General features: G+C 35.5%; 1 protein-coding gene across 2 annotated transcripts in view; it reads right to left on the bottom strand.

Moving 5' to 3' along the window:
• Positions 1-19,369, bottom strand: part of nAChRalpha4 (nicotinic acetylcholine receptor alpha4) — a 297,477-nt gene extending 278,108 nt beyond the window's left edge. For both annotated transcript variants that reach the window (XM_033478915.2, XM_033478916.2), the window contains exons 1-2: positions 19,291-19,369; positions 8,422-8,708 (exon numbers count right to left, since the gene is read on the bottom strand). In XM_033478915.2, coding sequence (XP_033334806.1) covers positions 8,422-8,628 — 207 coding nt within the window. In that variant the 5' untranslated portion in view covers positions 8,629-8,708; positions 19,291-19,369. The remainder of the gene's footprint in view (positions 1-8,421; positions 8,709-19,290) is intronic.
• Positions 19,370-23,422: the final 4,053 nt, after the last annotated feature.

Below are 23,422 nucleotides of genomic sequence, written 5' to 3'. Positions count from 1 at the left end.
GACTTCACGATTTTAACTTTCTACTTAACAACTATTTCCTATTGCTGGCTTTTCTGTTTACAACTCCAATCCTGCAGGCAGGCTGCAACGAAAGTGACGATCACTTGTGCATCTTAGGAGAAATAAAATGTTTTGTGCATTTCTCACGAATAACTCGTATAGTGTAGCCTTTGAAATCGATTCAATCTCGTGTCTCAGAGATTCAGATGAAGATTTCTAAGATATCACTATTATGTGTTAAGTAAAATATTCAATTGCATTTAAAAGTATAAAATACTATAACAGTCTTTATACCGTTTGCAGAAAAAGAAGAAAACAGAATAAATCTTCCACCTTTTGTTACACTGAATTTGATCAATTATAGTCTCATTGCTACCATAATACTGATTTAATTCGTTAGATTTAACTCTTTATACCCACAAAATTTTCTCAGAACAACTGGAACGTAATTATTCGTGAAATTTAACGCTTCAAATAAAATATAAAATGATATAATGTTGAAAATAATTACACTGTTTAAATAGAATTAGTACACAATTCCATCGATACTGTTCATGCAAAATAAAAATTTTTATTTTCAAAAAGCCATAAATACTAGCAGCCTTATTATGTTGTACCTCTGAGAGAGGTCATCCGAGCGTAAAAGGCTAAAAATGTATTTCTACAAAATTAATATACATATATCAAATAGTTTTGCATAACACTTCAGTACTCGCATTTTCAAAAACTAGGTTTTGCCTGTCATTACAGACCAGCTTTGAATTTCAATTTGTATTAAGATCAAGAAGAATGAATGATTTAAACACTGTCGTGGCAAAAAGGATCAAGCAAGCGACTCATCGTTATACTCTAATTGTTATCTATTATTAAACATAACGCGAATTAAGTACTATCTCAGATTAAATATCATCGGAGATTCATTCACAAATAAAACACCATCAGATTGCCTGAATGTTCCAGCTCTTAACAACAGATCTCAAGGCTGATAACTTTCAATTAACTAAAAGGCAAATCATTAAAAGGTGAACCCATTGGGGATTGGGACTAGCGCCCCTACGGATATCATTAACAGCATGGTAAATGAACCAAATATGCCAGCACCTGTTCGGTAACTATCTATGGAAACCCCAGTGGATCGCACGCTTCGTCCAGCAAATCAAATTAAATCATCCTCGGGCTCGATTAAATACCGCCGGATGCATCGCTTGCGCCTACGTCTAAATATTCGCGAAGCAGAACTTCATTAATGATGGTGACTGTCGAATCTGACTATGAAAGGGATCATTAAAATATTTTGACACCTGCGAATTCGACGCGGCAACCTAACTAAATTGTAGATGAGCTGCGCCAGTAATGTAACTCTGTAACAAAGGACATCATCAAATTGATCGAAGTCAGTTTTAATTAAGCTTTTCACGGAACGAATGTTGGACAAACACACTTTATGATTTTGCTGTCATCCATATTTATGTGTAAAGATGTACGTAACTGTTGAAATGACAGGTATGAGAGAGTAAAACAGTTATTCTACTGATTAAAGTTTTAAATATAATATTATTTCGTCTTATAACATTTCAATATAATATTACTTTATCCATTAAAGATTTTTTTTTCCAATATAATATTAGTTTAATCATACATGATTTAAATATAATATTGTTTTACCCATTAAAAATTTAAATATAACATTATTTTATTGATTAAAAATTGTAATATTTAACTTAAATTAAGCATAAATTAAAAGCAATTTCAGATAACATCGAATACGCAATTGTTTATACTTAAATGTTTAAGTTTGAGCAGAATGTACACATACTAGAACATTATCTAGCTTTTAAACATCAAATCACAAAGATAATAATTTATTGCTAGAACATTTACAAGAATAATGTTTTTAAACTGTTCACTAATACTACAAAATTGTTTATAAATTTGTGAGTTAGTATGTTAATCCCTTCGCAGCTTTTAAAGTACATGATTTCTGCATACGCGTAAATATTGCAAATAATTTTCTTCTTAATCATAAATTTTCTTAATTGCATAATAATGCGAGCTTACTTAATTAGTAGATAATGCTTTTAGTTACCAAAACAAATCCGAGCGAAAGAATATTTTCGAAGAAATAAATAAACCGAGAACATGACAATAACATTTTTTGTACAATGCTTCGGTTATGAATTCGTAATATTATGGTGCATTCATATTAAATTCGGCAAACAATCGTGAAAGTCCAGTGCGTGTTTAGTTCCACAAACCGACCGTTTTTTCAGAGTTTCAAGTGGAATTCTCAGCATGCGATGCGCCAGCACGGGCAATATAATATTGTTAAACCGAGTTATTACTTTTTACATCTGGCTCGTATTTTGCATAATTCGTTGCGGCGCGTATAGATATCACTTCGGAGTTTGAACAGAGGAAAGTTAATGATATGAATTAATGGGAACCAGCTACATTTCGGACGGTACGCGCGCGTAGAATTTACGGATGTCGAATTACCATTAGTCTTTGAAGTGAATTTATTGCTTCACGGTTTTAGCGAACGCGTGTGCGTTTGGTGTTCCGGCTGTTCCGACAACTCGGTAGAAATTAACGTGTCATAAACCTCCAAATGCGACACAACAGTCTGGAGTGTGCTGAGGAGTCTGCTGAGTGCGTCCCAGTATCCCTGCAGACCACTTCATGGGTCATGTTCATCCCCACTTAAGTGCTATGGGCGGCAGCCCGCAACTCTGCAAGTGGCTCCTTACGATTGAAAATTCAATTTCTTATTTATAAGCTAGGTTCATTGGCACAATTATACTTATTACGACAGCGGTGGAAAAAGATCGATCGTATTATACAATCGTCGCGTCGCACATTGGGGCATTTACACCGAAAACGCGGTAAGAAGAAACGATCTGACTGAAATCGTACATTTATGTTGAACTTTTTGACATTTTACGATAAGACGTTAGATACGTGTATTATGAACATCGAATAAGTTACAAGATCTAATTTTTAACGACGTTTACAAACAAAGATATAATTATGATATAATAATTGTATATCGAATATCCAAGTGGTAAACCAATTGACAACGAATTAGCAACTAATGCACAGCAAATTATTAAAAGATTATAAAAAATTTCCAGCACTGCTTGCATTTTCGAACGGAGTTCCTGCACCCCGCTACGAAGGCGTCAATAATTAAAACGATCCCTCTAACTACTCCAATAGCATCTAGTAGCAGTCAATCTTTCTTTTTAAAAGAAAGATAAGACATTACACTCTTTCAAATGTGACCAAAACGAACACTGTACGTCGCAGCACTCATAAGTATTAAATGAAATAAAAATTGACTATATTTAATTAAACGGAACTGAGAAAATGTAAAAAAAATAGAGAAATGTGTTCTGGCATAATTTAAGCATATTATATTAAGTACATCGAATTCTATCACTCATCACTTGATCAAAATAAGTAAAACAATTACAAATAACATGAACAGTTTCGGGTGATTTGGAAATAAGTCACTTTGCAGCTGTGTGGTTCTATCCAAAATGAACAAAGAGTGTAAATGTGTAACTAAATATTCAGAAAAATGTTTATTCGTTATAATTGATTCAGCAAGAGTAACAACGGAAAAACAAGACGTCATTGCATACTTGCTTACTTTCCCCCCTGCGCAATGAACTCTTTCACAATATTTGCGCACGTCATCGGCAGAAACCTTAACAAAGGAACGATGTTCTCCCTAAGATAGAAATATAGATTTCCGGCAGAGTTTTCTACTATTATCGATAGAGAATGTTTCTCGTCAATATAGACGTATATTTTCACAGGTGTCGGTCTTCCTGTGAGAATACGATACCAGGAGCTTACAGAAACTTCCCCTGACAAATAGTCGACAATCTGGGAATGCACGGTTGCATTCGTGATACTCGTGGACCTACCGTTGTAGAACTTTTGCCATAACCATTGCTCATTCAGCTGACACGTTCGGAAAACGTTCTTTGTTTACATTTCCCTGGGCGATACACCTGTCTCTACCGTTCTTATGCCGCTCCTTGTTTTTCTCTCTCTTTTTACCTACTTTTCTTACCCCTACGGGCTTTCCTCGCTCGAGCACTTTTAGCGTGTATGAATTGGTAGAGTTTCCACGGGGGTCGCAAGTAAAACAAACAAATATTTGCCACGACGACGCTGTTTCACCACTTCGTCATCGAAAATGTTGCCACACTGCGGGTTATATCAACGCAATGTGCTGCTCGTTGCGTATATTAGTAACTCAAATGATGACATTGACCCTTTCACTGTTTACGAAAATCAAATATCAACATTTTATATTATTTCTATGGCTAGCAGTAACTATGATATAACCATGATCTTTTTGTGATTAATAATATAAATGTAATCTACGTGCAAGTAATACAATCTGATCGACATCCATATAAATTATTATAATCCATATAGTACTTTACACGATTGTCAAGGTTGTTTGGTACGATTGTCATTCAGATCATATCACTTGAATGTGCAATACATTCGCATCATAAATCATAAACACCACAAGTTAAAGAATGTGGGATCTTTTAATTCAGTTTTCTGCCTTAAATGAAATAATTTTACTGTTCTTTCTCGACTTGTTTTTGCATGTAGAATCACTAACCGGCCGGTTGTACCACGATTTTAGGTGTGGTGGTTGTGACATAATTTTTGTATGTTCTCTTTGAGATCGTTTTCTATGTAAAGGATTGACTCAAGACTCATGGTTCCTTTGAGACTATCGTTACAATACAGTAAAAAAAATTTACTATATGGACTGTATATACTCCTTGTACGTATAATCTACATCTGTTCTATTTTTGGAACTGTGCAATACAGCTACAAACCACTAGATTTAGGAAACCCGTCAAAATGTCGGGTCAAATGTTAAATTAAATTTAAATGAAATAAAATAATTAGTAATTTCTTAATTTGCGATTATTCATATCGTAAAGATACATTTACGAGTTGTTTATTCAATGTATACGTTACTTACGGCAAATGTTACAATAACACTTGTTAAAAATCAGAATAAATGTCTTATTAATAAATGCCTTTATAAATTAATATAAAACAGCTGTTTTTTGTGCTCCGTGAATCTGGCGTTAATACTTCAAGTATTGGTTGCCATCATTGATTGTTCAACTGTGTTATCATACGTATTTTTATAATTCTATTTTGTATTATTAAAAATTGATTCGTTGTGTATAGCATTTAATTGGATGCTTTCAAACGCCATTCTACGAATATACATATTGGCATTAATCTTATTAAATGGAGTTATCAATTCTTTTAATTTCTTTACGCTTTCCGAACTGTTGCGACATTTCACTCTTGAGTCTCATATTGTGGTAAAGTATGCCAAATCCCATCAATTTCGTTGCATCCGACGCCGAACACGTTGCGTAAATCATTCAAAACGCCGGACTTGTTCACGTCACTGCGAATTTTCCAAATAAAATGATTTACGAATCGTTCCTCGAATTGGAAGTTATGCTTCCACTAATCACTTGAACGGATATCCCCTCATTCATAAAATCATCAAACACCCCCGCCGAATCGTTTTCTCTGGCCAAACTTCCGAGCACAATTGGCGATCAATGGATCACCTTGCCGCACGGACTCCCTAATACGCCATAATGAACTCTGATGGAATTCAATCGGAAGTCCTCGAGAACTTCGACCCTACTATGCTCCTGTTGCGAATACCTGGTCCGTATATCGTGAGGATTGCATATAAAGTGCGCTGCTTATGATAGATCATCTCCGCAATGGAAACCAGCTTCACTATCCACGCTGGCATCGCAAATAGCTGCATACGTATGTAGATTCGAATATTCTCTAGACCGGCGAAACCAGGCAGAATAGATTCCTCGGGAAACACCTAAGTCTACTCATTTTCAAGGACGATGATTACGTTTTCGTTTTTGAATGTTAGGCATTAGATTGTTTGCTGGCGAAGTGATCGGTAATGTTGTACAATCGGTGTACAAAGTATTCGTACATCTTTTAAAACGGAATAACTTTTTTATAATTGGTCCAAGCGATTTAAATTCTTTGAATAGCTAAAAAATTGTTATCGGAAATTGCAATTCGTTGGCACGATAAAAGAATGAAAAAATGATGTTTCTTCAACTTTTTTATCCGAGCTCATAAAGAAAATTTTAAGATATCCATTTTGTAGATCTCGGCAACTTGTACAGGATGTCGAAAATAGATAAGCTGAGATAGATAAGCAATACGACAATTTAAAAGCAACAAGCTCCCTGACACGCCGCAGGCGTGTGTGTGTATGTGTGTGTATGAATAAATCAATGGTGTCATGGTAGACGCCGAATAAAAAGTGCTAATCTATTGTATTTTAGCTAGTGTATAAAATCATGAAAACATGAAAAATTAAACTTGTAGTACAGAATGAAATAGAAATGCAATGACCTTAGTATACCAATCGAAGGTTAAATTACGTTTCTCTTGAAACACCTTATATTTCACGAAATAAATCAATATGTTTTTATAATACTGATATATAGAGTAGGTTTTGCAGTGTAGCGGTTTTATACAGTTTTACGAGTGCCCGTAATTATTCACTGTCGGACGTTTTTCTGCCATTCGATCAGGACAGTAATCCCACGTGTGATGAAACACGGATTACGTGAGATTTCATCCGATCTGGAGGCGCTTCAACACCCAATCAGTTTTCTTCATGACGAGCTCTCCGAATTAACAGGCAAATGAATAAGAAGAAAATCTGACTACAGAATGATCAAAAAAGAGTTCTTATAAGAAGATCTTTATTATCACTGCATTGCAGGCTTAACATTTTTAAAACGTCGAAGTCGCTTCTTGTTCGAGATAAATGAAACGAAAATTAGGATAATATGTACAATGAATGAATACTCCGCAATGAAAGAACGTTTTCCGTATCATACTAAAAAGTAACGTTTATCATACTCTTCCCAAATTAAAATTTATGCCGTAGTTCAATAATACAGCTACAGAGTTCTTGTAGATGCCATTTTGTTTTTACTTGTAATTTGTTTTATATTTCATTTGTTTAATTAACAGTTGTATTAACGACGTTCAACGCGTTCAATGAAATTTGTTAATTAAAAATTTTTAGGTAGTCATTGATCGTTTGATGTATTTTTTACAAAATTTTATATTACTCTTTTGAAGAACGCTGTAACCATCAAGAAATGCTAAATTGTAAATGATTAGTAAATGATCATTTTAATAAACATAACACTTAGATGTTCATTCATCGGTGAGATAATCCTATATGGATTACTTTTGTTATTACTTACTTTAAACTGCAATATTATTTATTTCCTACCAACAGTCACTCAAACAAAAAAATCTAATGACTGCATTCGATCGCGATGTTTAAAATCGGGGTGTACATAAATCGTCACTTTCTCACGCTGAATGAATTACGCGATTGGTATTATTTAATGAGATTTAATCGCATGTATCTCTAACACCTCTTTAAAATCGCTGATCATTAAAGATTAATCTAAATGCCGCACGCCACATGCGAGAACGGTCAATTTAATCGAAAATCCCGATCAATTATAAGCGATTAATAACCAATAAACTTGTGATGTTAATCGCATACATAACTAGAGATCGAAAACGTGCTCAGTTGTAGTCCTGAATCGTTCATTCGATTAATATCTTGCCGATGTTGATCTTAACAACTTGCATTACGATTTCTTTCACAGCTACGTTGATTGGCGCCAGAGTTGACCATCGTGTAAGTAAATTTTCATTTAAATGATTATTTAAATAAAAAATTAATTATTATTTATATAGATCTATAAATAAATTATTTAAAATAAAATAAAATTTATTTCTTATTTATAAATACAATTTCAATTGTTACTTATTAATTATCATTTAACTGTTTATTATTTATTATTTATCCGGCACAACGAATAACCATTTTGTTTAACTCTTGCGTATTCTGAAAATCCTAGTAACATTCATTTCATTCAATATATGACGACATATACATTTATGATATAGTACAATGATATTGTTATACTTTGGTGTAGGCACCCAGTGATTCAGACTTATGTGCTTAAAATAGCCTAACATCATTTCGCGAAATTTTTGTGTAAATAAAGATCCTTATGAACGAAAAAAATGAATTTCAAAATCTAGTTAAAAATTAGTGTCACCCATTTGTGACCGACGCGGCATTCGACGAGATAATAATTTCCCTAATAGAACGGGACAATTCTTCTTTCTCGTATGCTTCCGTTTACTTCCTAGATTTTGATGACAAAAGAATCAAATTTTGTTTCGATTCAGTAGTAACGAATAACATTCGTATTCAGTGGATTATGTCGAACTGATCGTTGTAATGCAACAAATGAAATGAATAATGTTACTCACCACATCGATAAGCTGCGACAGTTTCAATTTGATGCACACGCGTAGCACGTCCGAGGTATTCACTACGGGGCGCACTAGTTTATTGTAATTAGATAGAAGATCGTCGTAAAGACGCTTGGCATCCGGATTGCCAGCGACAGCACCATGTACCACTAACGCCGAGAGAAACCATACGCGAAGTGTTTCCCCGATTATGGGGGGCATCATGGTCCCCTGATACCTCCACTATGACCAACACACGCGTCACCCCTTTAACCCTCCCACAACACGAACCGTGAATCACAAATCTGTAACAAATCAAACACAATTGACATTAATTTATCGTCAGAACATTGTTACAACTGATTTGAAGCATGGTGAATATGTGCAAGGGGATCTCAACTACAATTTTGACGGGAATCGGTTTTAATCGCTTTATTATGGGTTACAAGTAACGGGAAAAATAAAACAATAATCAGTCCGACCGCGACGACCTTGAAAAAAATATCGAAGTCTACTGAAATTGATGGAGATGCTACATCCTCGTAGATATGAACGCGATATTTTTAAGTCACTTGAGACAAATCTGACCCAGAGCTAACTCAGACCTAACCCTGACCTCTGATTCAGATCCGATTTCATCGTCTAGACCTAATCCAAACCTAATCTAGACCTAACATAACAAAGTATTGAATTTATGTAGATCGTTCGCTATTTTTATTATAATGTAGACGTAAATTAAGAAATTTGTTTGTAATTAAGAATTTATTCATGTGAAACCGATTAGGCACGGTAGGTTAATGTTAACTTTCTCTGAGCTGAAAGTCAATGACATTTCTGATGCTATAAATAAAAATACACAAGAACGCTGAATAATGAAAGCTTTCATAGTTTTATGGTAAAAGGCTCGTAAATTTTCCTCGGATATATTGCATTCTAGACTAGAATATCCCCTTAAATAGAATAACCGGTTGGGAAATCCCAGAATCGAGGATCCAACACCTTCTCTCATAATATTTAAATCGAGTTCCCTGAAAAAACGTATGAAAGAATTCCATTTTACTGTTTCAATCTGGTTGCGCAGGAAAATCTACTCTGGTTCCGTTTATATCATAATGCGAATTGGTGACAACGGAGATTTAATAACAAATACATGTTCAAACGATGATAGAACAAATTTTTAGTTTCTTAAAGTACAGTAAAACTTTGATTATTCAAATTCAAAATTGTTAGAGAACGTCTCGAGCATTTTACAGTATGTATATTTCAACTTGTGTTATTTAACAAACGGTGGAATAACATTCTTCTAATTAATTGCTCAAGGCATTGAGTCATATTCACCAATAAATAAATTTTAATTGGTATTACAATCGCGTAAAAACACATATTTTCACATCAAGTAATAATTTCACGATTATTAAATTATACACCAGAAGCAGTGAATAGAAATCAGGGCTTGCAGTCAAGGTAACACGATCGACAAATGGCTCGCGTCAAGCATACGAAGTAAAAACATTAAATACCAGCTACAAAATGAATAGCTTCTTTTTCTTTTAAACAATTAATATTTTGTTTTCCATAATTTCCTTTAGTTTTACTTAACACGTTTTACGGAGTATGAAAGTCCAATTAGATGAAAGTGGATGTCTTGGAACTTAGTGTAAGCTCCGCGACAGTATTAATAGCTTTTTAATGTCTCGGAAAATACGATTACAGCAACTCTCTTAATATACATTAACACGGAACCGATGTACGATAAATGAAGTTAAATTAAAATCCAGAGCACGCTACACATCCAATTTACATCTTCCAACGATAGATCGTCGGAGACACTTAGCGTCTTTTCTTTCCATTTCTCCTGCTTATCTCGAAAGTCTTTTACAATTACTTGAAAATTCAATGTTATTAACTAAAATAAAAAATTAACGACTCCATTCATATTTTACAAATAGGTGTTCCTCAACCTGCGCAAACATTACAAGAGAGATGGCACCATAAAAAAGACATCTCGAACTCCTGTAGTATTGATTTTACTGTGACATAATAATAGTAACTTTATTTTGAATTTTTATCGAACGAACAAAAATTACGTTTACAGATAAAGGTAATACCGAGGCATATTTTTTAATCTACATACATAAGTGTATACATATATTTTTAAATGTATGATGTTCAAATATTACAGAATTATATGCTAGATCTGACGTAATTGTTGATTCACTATTATATTTTCTGAACAATAAATAATTATGAAAAAATAATTTAAATGAACGGATCGCAGGAATGATGAAACTAAATAATATCCTTAAATTTTATTGACCATTTAGATTAGGAATATTAGAAAATTTGGTATTTTTATTAGTACATTAAATTCATTTAAATGTTCATTATTTTTATATATCAGCTAATAAATAATTACATATTTATATATTTCCAAAAGATATTTATGAAATTCATTATCCAAAATAATAATTTATCTGAAATATAATTTAAAATAGGTGAGCTAACTGATTTCCAAGCCATGTTAATACAACGAATGATAGATTTAATCATCACTAGGTATGTTGATTTAATGAATCAAATTTATTTCATGAAAATTTATTGAAATTTAATAATGACATAACTATGAAAATTAAGTTCGATCAAAATAAAGCAATTACTCCTCCAAATTTATTTGAAATAACTCGTAAAATTGTGTAAGCAAATAGAACATAATTGCGGTTTATCATTAACAATATTCTGTAACGTTTACGATGAGCAACCAGTTTGCATGAATACATACGTTTCATTTGATTGTGCTTTATAACAAACAAAAGCTATGACTCTGCAGACACAGCAAGTGACGAAACTGTAATACAACATCACGTGGATGTATTGTGTACATTAATAAACATTCAAGGTAATGTTCATTGTCGATGATGCATTGTTTAGGATGAACAATTGTAGATTGTAATGCTCTTTCAATTATCGCTGTCATAATAGGAGCTCGGAGCTTTGATTATTCGATTCATGGTTTACCGGCAGCGGCAGATCGCTTCTAGAGGCATGACTGACGATGGAGCATGATAGAACAATGAATATAGTTCACATACCATTCTAATGCTGTCTCAGAGTACGGTCCCGTTTTGGTGAACAAGGTCATAACTCCGATATGCTCGGATTCTTTACAACAGACAGTAGAAACATAGATGCTTCCAAACCGAAAAACAAAAATGAATGATCTTGAAAAAATTTGGGTTCCATTGTTGAAATCAGGAATCCAAAACAGCACTTATTTGAGAAATTTTTACGAAATACTCATTTTTGTTATAAATGCATAAAATTCACAATCTAGTTATTAGTAACTCGGATTTTCGTCATCAATGACGTATGAATATTATTTCGATCTATCGAGTCCAAAAAGAAAATTCTGTTCTTTCGTCATCAATATTTAAGCGTTTAAGTGAACGTAAGTACACAATACCCATAAAATAAGCTTCGAATATAAAGCTTCGAATGTTTTACTATTGAAAATATCTACAGTTTCATTTCCACCAAATTTTTCCGCCGAAAGCGCAAACTTTTTGAAGTCCCGAAACAATGAGGAATCGGAGCAGGAAATGAAATATCCGTTGCGCAGAACACAGTTAGTGAAAAATCGCATAGCCTGCGGTGAGTTAAAAGATAATTAGTTTCTACGTAATTTTCGTACCGAACGGGTTGCATTGAAGTGTGAATTGCGACTAGAAGCGTGCCAGAAAGCACAGCATGTTTAATTTATCACAAACAAAAGCAAACGCGAGTGCAAGCGTTGCTATTAAAGGACAACGAAGTGCTGAACCGATCATTTCCGAAGCGGCGCATCGCGAATCGACCAACGACTGATTGATTCCCGTATCTCGCGGAAGGCCATTACAGGAAAGTACGGTGCAATTCGACGAGATAACCGACGGATGTAAATTTCTGGCTATATCTGACAGCGTTTAATCCGATTTTCAACGATCGTTATGCAGCTTGTCTGATTAGTCTAGGTGAAGTACTCATCAGTGTTAAGATTAGGATTATCTCGATGGTGTTCTGCCACTTAGATATTAAATTCCTGCCTCTGAAATTCCTGTGTTCTGTTTTGTATGCTTCTATGTTCTCGCGGGTCGTCGTAAACTAGACATCTCACTCGCTTTGTTTCATTCCTTAGAATGGAAATTGTTTAAACACTGTTTCCAGTGTTTGAGAGGAACATTCAGGGAAACGTAGTGAATAGACTGAAAAAAATGTTATGATTACGTAATGAATTATCACAAAGATGACTACAATAATTTCTTCCTAATTCGCGCTCTGATTGCGCACAAAAATGGACGATTTGGAAATAGGAGATACGATTAATCGAGCCTCGGCGCTCACTTTCATAGTTGTTGATAATAGGTAATTATAAGAACGAGCCCCAAGACTCGAATAATCGTATCTCCCCTTCCCAAATTGTCCATTTTAAAATTATTAAAGAAGGAACGCAACTGCTAAATTATTCCGGTGTTTTGCAGCGGGTACCGACGAATTTTATTTTCGTAAGGATTCGCATCCTAGTAATTAAAATCTTGATGTTAGTCGTGACCACACCGGTTTTATGTACAGTGGCGGTAATTATAACATGATGAACGTTACTTATTTTAGTTCGTTTAATTTCGAAAATCTACAGACGCATGCTCCACTTTCGTAATCTCGAACAAAGGGCTGCGAAATTTAAGCAGGACAGTTGTTTTTACGTTTCTGGTCACCTGACTTCTACGAAGTTTAGGACATTAGTTGACGGCGAGTGAATATAAACGTTACCAATTTCTTCGAAATCGAAATAAAAGTTGATTCTTCTGTTACCAGATCTAGGAATGGAAGTAAATAAAAACATGCAGGAATCAAAAATTGTCTCGTTCTCGTAGGCTATGACTACACGCGCATTTTTTACATAGTGTTTTGTGTGCCGCGTACAAAACGCTCGGCAAATCGCTCGCTTTTACAGGCGTTCTATACACCGCGGTTTTCTCTGTTGTGTGGTACGGATTGCAACGTTCTATGAGCGTTTTGTATGCTGCGTTCAGAAAGAATCAGTTCAGTATAAAAAATGGATCCTGCATCGATAGGATGTATTGCCGCTCTGTGCGTATTATCAAGAAGAAAAACGAATCGATACCGTCGTTCCTTTGAACCTCAAGAATAAACTTCTCCGTATCAAACATTTTAATTGAAATGGTTTCCTGTTCACGCGAATTATGCGAGTGTACCGCATAAATGAATTGTCGTTAAATGGATAAACAAAGAAACGCGCCGTAGGGCAAGGTACTTCGATTTCAAATATATTGTTGAATATTTATATAGATTGATATTTCTAGATAACATAATGAATTTTGAAATATTTATTTAATATGAATAAAAAATAATACGAATAAAACTCCCTATCCCCTATCCCTATTTTGCAACACTGATTTGAACGGATGCAAATTGATCCATAAATTGGGACGCTAAAAAAATTGAAGTACACAATGTGGAACAGTGTGTTCTTGCTTAGAAAAGACATCTTTTTGCAGCGGATTGTTACATAACAGTATTTGTGCGAGTGAATTTACGAAGAACGACGTACAAAAATATAAGTAGAATTTTCTCATTTACTTTCGTATACTCTATCTATTCTTTTTTATCGTAGTATTTGTGCCACTGTTTCAAGAAGAAGGAACATTTGAATGGTGTTTCATAACAACTACTTTTACCTTATTTGTAAAAGGAGGTATTAGTAGTAGTAGTTCCCGTATCTAAAAGTCGGCAGTGTGTAAATACGGGAAAATTGAAAAAGAAGATTTTAACGTGAGTATATACCTAATATTTGCAGTCTCTGCGCGATTTTTGTCGAGGCTCCGAATATCACGATCTTCCGTCTGTACGTCGCCGAAAGGAACAATAAATGCGAACTGTCATTGGAAAGTCCTGCAATTATTTGTCCCCGTGTGGCCAGGGATTTGAACGACCCGTAAGAGACTAAATTCGCTCCTCTTCGAGGCATCGTAGCTCTCGAATGGGTGTTCCGCGTGTCGTATTTCAAGCGGATGTCACCGCACGCACCGATACACAAGTGGAAACGTGAATTTACGATGGATCGTGCGTACATGCGCTCACCAACAACCAAGGATCGATCAACACTCCGCTCTCTCGCCTACACAACCTGCTAGTCTCAACACACGGCCACACCGCGAATGTCTAATTACTTTTACGCTGCTAACTAGGTCAACGATATTTTATTTTGGATAATCGCGCCCCCTTCAGAAAAGGTGACCTTCTTTCTAAAAGAAAAAGAGAGAGCGAGAAAGAGGGAAAGAGCGAGAGAGAAAATCTTTTCCTCCGTCGTGCCGTCGCACACCACCGAATCTTTAACTAGGGTAGAGGAGCCAATTATTGTGCCCTGTTAGCAGCCTTCAGGAGTTTTCGCTACTAAACGCAACTTCAGCAATTTAAATGACATTTCTTAAAGCTAGATTTCAAAGTTTCTTTTATCGATATGAATCTTCCGTCTTTTACATGTTTAATTTTAACAAATAAACAATTAGTTGAGTCGACATTAAAAAATTGTTATGTCTTACACGATAAATATAAAGTTAATTATGTTTGGAAATAAACAAAAGTCACAGTAATTGGCTATTCCACAGTAACTGACTCCACTACCGTACGCCTTCATTCTTGATTCCTTTACAGACAGTGGCTCAAGAAAACATACGGTGATGAAACTTCGTCGCGTTTAATCCCTTCTACACTGGTACAGTCCGATTGAAGAGCAACTAGGGTAGTGCTGTCGGTTACTGTGGGGTGATCAATCGCTGTGATTTCGGTTTGTTATTGGGCATAATTAAATTTAATACGAATTTGTATACATAATTATAAAATAATACAAATTTCATTACAAATAATTGATGTTCATTAATTTTCAACAATTATTTGTAAAATATCATTCAAATTTTTAACTTAATATGAATTTTATTACAAATAATCACAAACGAATGTAGTTAATTTACAGAGGGATGGATTTCGTTTCTAAAAAGGTGAATAATGCAAAAGGGTTAATTTGATTTCCAAAAACGTGAATATAATTTGAAAAAGGATTAATTTGATTTGCGGAAAGTTGAATATGACCTCCAAAAGGATTCATTTTGAATGAGAAGTCTATATGTATTCGTTTTCAATCGATTGTCAAAAGAAAATTGACGTTATTCGATCCCTTCGTGAAACAGTTTTAAATTTTATGAAGTTCATAGAATTGAAAACTATTCTTAAATTTTAGAAATCGGTAGACCGTTTAACACTAAATTTACGGAACCCGTCAAAATAATTTACGTCTGTTCATATCGTAAAGATACAGTTATGAGTTATTTATTCAATTTATATGTTACGTACGGCAAATGTTACAATAACACTTATCAAAACTCAGAATAAATGTCTTATTGTTACTTTTATAAACTAATATAAAACAGCTGTTTTTTGTGTTCCGTAAATCTAGTATGAAATAAAATCTGACAAAAGATTATACTGATACAGGCTATATGAAATGAATAATGTAAATTTTGAAAGTACCATAATTATCAGTAGGCTTTTATGCCTCCTGAGAGGGGACATCCGAGTACAAAGGCTACATTTTCATTCGTGAATTTCTTCTACAAGTAATAAGAGAAAGTGTGTCACACCAATCCTGCTTAATTAACTTGTCTCTTGACTTTAATCCACGAGTGTATACCGCTCATTTAGATAGAGGATTAACGATCGGATTACGTAGCTGCAAATTGTTTCGTATTAGCCGATCACGTTCGTTTCCGTGGCTCAAAAAGGTTTGTTGTAGCTACGAAGTACGGAGGAAATTAATATCCACAGTGGCGAAGTAAGAGTGAATTCTATTTCATGGAATCTTATCTGTTCCGCTGCCGCCATCTGAACGCGGCTGTAACTGCGCGAGAAATTTCTTCGCATTGACTGTCGTCGTTAACGGTATCGAAACCGCAGCGATAAAGAAGAAATTTCATTACGTCGTATTTGCTCCGTGAAACTGACCATCTTCCCTCCACGCGAACTGTCTCGTAATGTCAATTCAACGGCAGCATGTTAAGGCGATTCCTTTCTGGTCGACCACTTTGCACACTCAACGCAATTGCTGATTTGATACTCGAGTGAACGAACTGAACCTTGTGGAAAATACGAAAAAACTACTTTTACCCTATGCACACTGTAACGACGAGTCAAATTCGTGATCAAGATTTCATACATAATCCGCTAAATACGAATACTACTGCATTGCTTCTAAATCGTATCAGAATTGGATCGTTTTGTTATCAAAGTCTAGGAATGAAAGTGAATGAAGACATACAAGAAACAAACATCGTCTCGTTCTCTATTAAGCAAATTATTAACGCTTTATTTACCCGTTTCCTGTTGGAAATTTCTCTGTTATGATATACATAGAATTAAGTTGTCATGAAATGACTTTTATTTTTCAACTTTATTACTAATGTTGCCATTTCTTCATGACGAATATACTCGTCAAAGACAGAATGACCGAACTGTGTCTAAGAGAATTTGTTATGATACATTAATACAAATAATTTGATTGTAGCGAAGATTATTGTGGTTTTTGAAAAATTTTGTAAGAGATTCTTAATCGTCGATCTTCGATTTTCAAACATCTTCTTCCCACAATACCATTTAATTAATTAAGCCGAAACTAGAATGTTAAAATTACTAAAATCCCATTAACATTCAGCTTCTTCGAATATATATTGGAATAAACCTGAATTAGAAAATCCAGTAAAAAAATTAGTGTCATCCATATATGACCAACGCGGGCACTCAACGTGGTAAGGTCGAAGGCGTGCTAATCAACGTAATTGCGAAGGGAATCGTAGGGAAAATGGTTAATCTTCGAAAAACAAATTCAGTTAACATTAATAAACGGTGCTTGGATACGCTTGAAAACATTTCTGATAGAATATGGATAATATAAAGAGAAGTGCAATTTAGCTTTATTGAATCATTCGTGAAGTGAAGTATTTACCTTATTAAGAAAACAGGAAAGCTCGATGAAATCAATTGCACCGCGAGATTGGCAAACATAAGAGAATAATGCACGTTATGTAACAATACCACATAGTGTTGCGCGTACCCGAAGAAGCGAATTAATCGAGTTGCAATCGAGAGTCAAGTGATTCGAGTTCACAGAATGGGAAACTAAGAAAAATCGTAGTCGTATTCGTCTACTGATAGCGAGCATAATCAAGTCGATCGAGTTACGTGGTTCGCATTGTATACCTGAATGTTACAATTAGTGTCCAATGATGAGCGGATGGTCTCATAAAGTCTTCGCGTCAGAAACGTCACAAACTTTCCGGGCAATCTATTAATTCACGTTCGATCAATTGACGTAACAATTTTCACGCGAACACTAGGTCCCACTAAATTAACATGATTCATGCGTACACCAGAAGTTCGAAAGTTTCAAGCCACTGCTAATATTCGTAGTTCACCAGTGAAATCGAATTTAAATATCGCACAGCTCATACTCGTTTATTCTCCAATTGCGTAGAAGCGGTGAATACATGCTAAATTGCCTCATTATTTTCATTTCATTCGTACGGGCATTTAATAAACGCTTAAGTAGGGGGCCTCTTGATGAAAACTGTTACGAAAAACGGTACGCGAATGCGCCGACATGAATAGACTTGTGATAAGAAAGCTGTGTAACGATGACAATCTATACTGTGTTAACAGTGTCATTAAATTTATTTCTACTATGTAGTAGGAATTTGAAAAGTCTATTAAAATTTGGTTGAATCAAATGTTCGGACCTAAGCTATTTGGAATCGGACAAAAATAATAAATGTTCACTACACTAATTAAAGAAAAAAGTAATCTAGATTTTCTCATGTGGGAACTTCCATATTGTTATGTTAAAAATTATATAACTACGCGAAAATGATAATTTGTTGATCAAATGCCATGTTAATTAAAAGTATTCGTCGAATAATCATTTCGAAATATTCGAATTTATCCGCCGATAAAAAAGTTCGATACATTATTTAAACGCTCTTAATGCACAGCTACGTAACAAATTACAACACTAAACAATTTCTAGAATACAATTAACTCAACGTTTTTATACCGATCGGCTTGAACGATCGGCGATACCGAAGATCAAACGGAAAATTAATCGACGCAAACGGCGTCGAAATTCTAAAGTGGTGTTCGCACATCGTTACCGAAAAATGCGAGAAGAGGCGGTAACAACTTACACGTTTCCCGTGAAACGACTTTAAACGCTACCATTCCGAAATGCTCGCGTTTGTATTCACAAAATATTCGCCGCCGACCGCGGAATGTTTATTAAACCGAATCAACATCCACGGCGTACAGCGTTCAATCGAACGAGAAACTCGAACATCTCCGAAGACGCCGCGATTCCTCGTCGACAAGTAAATAAAAACAAAACGCACCGAAAGAGCCGAGCGACTCGGTAACAGTGTCCTACGTGTTAACGAGAATTTCTCAAACTACGGGACTCGCTTCTGTTTACGTTCCGCGTCTAAGCCAGCCCCTATCACTGGCATCATCCATTTACTGAAAACATCCAAGGTCACAATCCGCACAAAAATATTGCGCGACATCCGCGGCTCTGGAACTGTGTACGGCCGCCGAGTTCTCGTATCACCAGCGCAGTCGATACACAAACATAATCATCCCGAGAAAATCCTCGGGGGACAACGCGTACATCCGCTATCATCCGGCAGGTTGACAAAGAAAACTATCCGATTGACAGTGGGAACGGCGGTGTTAACCGTCGAGATTACCGATGATTTTTCACGGTGGAGAACGGTTGACAATTTGACAGACACTGACCTAACCCTCGCGCGCTCAGGCCACGCCGGTCTTCAAGCAGCTTCCGTGACCGCTGCACACCCTTACGCACTGCACCCACGACTGAACCAAGGGGGTGAAGACTCCTCTGGTCCGTCGGGTTGAAGGATTCCGCCCGTGGCGGCGCCACTGGGCACGCACACGTACCAGAAAACCGAACCGCGGGGAACCGGCGGGTGAGAACCGGTGGGGAGACCGATGGTAGAACAGGGGGCCGGGGGAACCCCAACCCCGTCGAAGGGCGAGGGAGACTCCGGGTCTCGAATCTGGACCAGTCCTGCGCGCGCAGATACGCGATTTAACACGGTGCACGCGAGGCGAGACATTGGTACAGTTGTCCGCAAGACGCCAGATGGAAAAAACCTGACGCTCCGCCCACGGAACGGTTCTTTGTTCGCGCCGATCATTTTTCCCTCTTTCCTTCGATCTGTGTAAACAGCCCGATTAAATCGATAAATTGATGGGAACGGGATAACGGGATCAGAGTTTAGGGAATCGCCGACCGTTTCAATTGGCTCGGCTTGTTTGAACTCGGTGCGTTGCACGCGGTTACGCAGTTTGCCAACTCCCACGCCACTGTTTCGTTCACATCTTTCGATTTCGGACTACGGGAGCCGTTATTGAATATATTTTTCATGTTGAAACCTGCCGATTTCATCGGGATTGCTTAAGAGGCGTAATTGTAATTTATTCATTTGTTAACCCCTTGCACTACGCTGAATCTCGGTAAAAGCCGTGCCAAACCCGTGCGCCCGAATGGCCGAAAAAGGTGCCCGAGTGTCGGAGCCCGAGTGTCCGAGATTATTTATAATATTATATATGTTATATATATATTATTTTTATTATTTATTATATTATTATATTATTTATTTTTATTATTTATATATATAAAATAACCTTGGCCCAAGATTAACCCTTTTAGTGCCGGAGGCGGATATATCGGCCCTCGATGCACTGGCGAAAAGTGCCAGAGCCGATATATCGGCCCGCACCTTGTAGCGTTATGAATAGATAAATACGTTATAAATAGTCTAATTTCATTACGAGAGAAATCGTAAAATTCGGCCGGTTATATTCGCATAAGCACCTTTTTTTCGCCCGGCACTAAAAGGGTTAAGACTCGTCTCAAACTCGAGATGTACATGTTGGCCTGAAATGTCGATAACGAGTCTGATTCGTGATATCCACGTTTGGCATGAAATTAAACAACGAGTCCGACTCGTGACATTCAAGTTTGGTCTAAAATTTTCATCACGAGCCAGACTCGTGAAAACAGTGCAAGGGGTTAATGCTTCGAACCAGATGGTCCAGTTAGCAAATACAGGATTGTTACATGACTGTTACAGGATTGTTAGGATTGTTTATGCATTTATGACAAAAGTGGGCGGCTGAAATATAAAATTTTAACTACATAAGAATTTAATAATACTGTTCAGCGAAAAAATGAGTTTCGAAGATAGTACTATTGAAAAGGATACGACTGGCGCGTCTGATCATGATCTACCAATTTCACTTTTTCTCATAGCATGTAAGCAGAAGCTGGGCTAATTAAATTACATTATAATTCAATTACGTAATTGTATTACATGACTAGATAATTGTTTAAGTAATTGTACGAAGGTGAATGTGATTGCATGATTGTGTATATATGACAATTGAATGATAGGAAACCATCAATCGTTATCATCGAGCGGGATCGGATCGGTGCAGAGAGTGATTAGACGTGAACACAGTTTCGCTTCTCCTGTGAATTACGAATTACAATGTGATTTAATTACTTTGCGATTTAATTATACGAATTACAATGTAATTGAATTACTTCGTAATTGAATTGGATGGCGTTCTGAATTACGAATTACAATGTAATCGAATTACCTTTTAATTGATTTGAATGGCGATCCGAATCGATATTACAATGTAAAATATTATAATGTAAAATATTACAATGTAATTGAATTACTTTGTAATATAATTGAATGACGATCTGAACTATGAATTACAATGTAATTGAATTGCTGCGTAATTTAATTGTTTGGCGATCTGAATTACAAATTCCAATGCAATCGAATTACTTTGTAATCATAATTCCTTGAGTAATTCAAATGTAATTCCTCCACTACTCTGAATGTAAGTACAGAGTATATAAAAATTATGTGTACGGCTGACATATAGTGATTCTACTCCTCTGGATCGGTGGTGATCTGTTAAAAAAATGGACTGCAAAATTATCCTTGACCTTGAAAATCAAGGTCAAAGAATCAAATTTGTTTTATTGCAACGCATAGTACTTATCGAGAGAAACAAAAGTTTGAAAGGAATTATGGGTCTCAAGTCAACTTTGTACATATAAAACGATGTTAAGAACGACATGTAAAAATTATACAGGGTGTTCGGAAAATCATAGTATAACCTGCAAGGTGATGATTCTACATGCAAAAATAAATCGAAAAAGAAGAATAACATTTTTTTATTTAAAATTCCCTTTTTGAGAAAAATTAGGTTGAAAAAGTAATAGTATTGAATAGGAATCAACTGGCGCGTCTGGTCATGATATACCAATTCTACTTCCCGTCGTATTACAAGCCACGCAAATTTGACGCATCTTTCAACTCAGTTTTCTCGAGTACGCAGTCTGAAATGAAAAAATGCTATTCTTCGTTTTCGACTTATTTTTGCATGTAGGATCATCCCCTTGCCGGATGTACCACGATTTTTTGAACACCCTGTATATCACAACCACCACATCCAAAATCATGGTACAGTCGATCGATTATTGATTCTACATGCATAAATAAGCCGAAAAAAGGAGTTACATTCTTGCATTTAAGGCTTTGTTTTCGAGAAAACTGAGTTGGAAGATGCGTCAAGTTCGCGTGGCTTGCAATATGACGAGAAGTAGAATTGATATGTCATGGCCAGACGCGCCACTTGATTCCTATCCAATAGTATTATTTTTCAACCTATTTTTCTAGTAACGTAAGAAAATTTGAGGAAACTTGAATTGTTTAAATAATATATTTACGTAATAGACAGTGTTGTAGGGTCTCAGAGCTTTTCACAACACAATTTAGCATCGAGAATGTTTTAGTACACAAATAGGCGAAAGATAAATCGTACCACTAATTCACATTTATGCAAATTTATATGCGCGATCTATAAACAAGAATGCATGAATGGAAACAATCATAGTCGATAAAATAGTTTTAACCTTTAGCCTCTAACCTCGTTTTTATCTTTTATCGTGTCGTAATTGTAATGCTTGCACGTCGTTTCTCTCGTTCAGAATATTTCAAAAAACGACAATATCAAATTATCTTTTCCAATATAATACAGATATTATGTCCAGATAGGCAATTGTTATAGTTGCTGACCTAAAAGATCTAATGTTTCATAAACTTCATTATTCAATTATTACGCTAATATTATCGCCTTGTATTATTTCTCTATTTTTGTTTAATACTGGAACATTGAAACCTCAGTGGCAAGTAAAAATTTTCTTCTAAAATGGCGCAACATATAAGGTGAAGATTTAGCTATGGAAATAAATACAGCAGAGCATACTGTACCTAAACGATGCCTCCCCCAGCTGCAAATATGTAGTACTTACGTACAATGTTTCCTCTGTTCGACCAAACGACTTCTGATTACAATGACTTCCTATGAAATGCCACAGTAGGTTGCCCTAAGAATTTATTCATTCAAGTAAAAGCGATAGCTTAGAGAGCCAGAGTTGGGCATTATTCGAATTGTTTTCGAATAAATATTAATCAGAAATAACTACTCAAATGAATTCTTTTTAGTCGAACATTTTATTCGATAAAAAATTATTCATTATTCGTAAGAAATTATCTTATACAGTTATTCAAATAATTCTTCATTTTTTATTTAAATGAACTATTCGAATAGTGATGCTAATAATTGTTGACCGTTTTTTACGTAATTTTTTAAGAACAGTTCCTATAATAACTGAAAAATAACGAACACGCCGCTTACTTGCTAAGTCCATACTAAAAAGTTATGCGCCGAGAATAGAACGTACAATGTGTTGCAAGCTGTTTTCTTTCGAACTGTTAAGATCAGCAGTAGAATTCTTTCTTGGGATTTAATGTTCCGC

This window comes from Megalopta genalis, chromosome 2, assembly GCF_051020955.1.
Source record: "Megalopta genalis isolate 19385.01 chromosome 2, iyMegGena1_principal, whole genome shotgun sequence".
Lineage (NCBI taxonomy): Eukaryota > Metazoa > Arthropoda > Insecta > Hymenoptera > Halictidae > Megalopta > Megalopta genalis.
The sequence above is the reverse complement of the archived record's forward strand: the minus strand, read 5'-3'. Positions and strand labels throughout refer to the sequence as shown.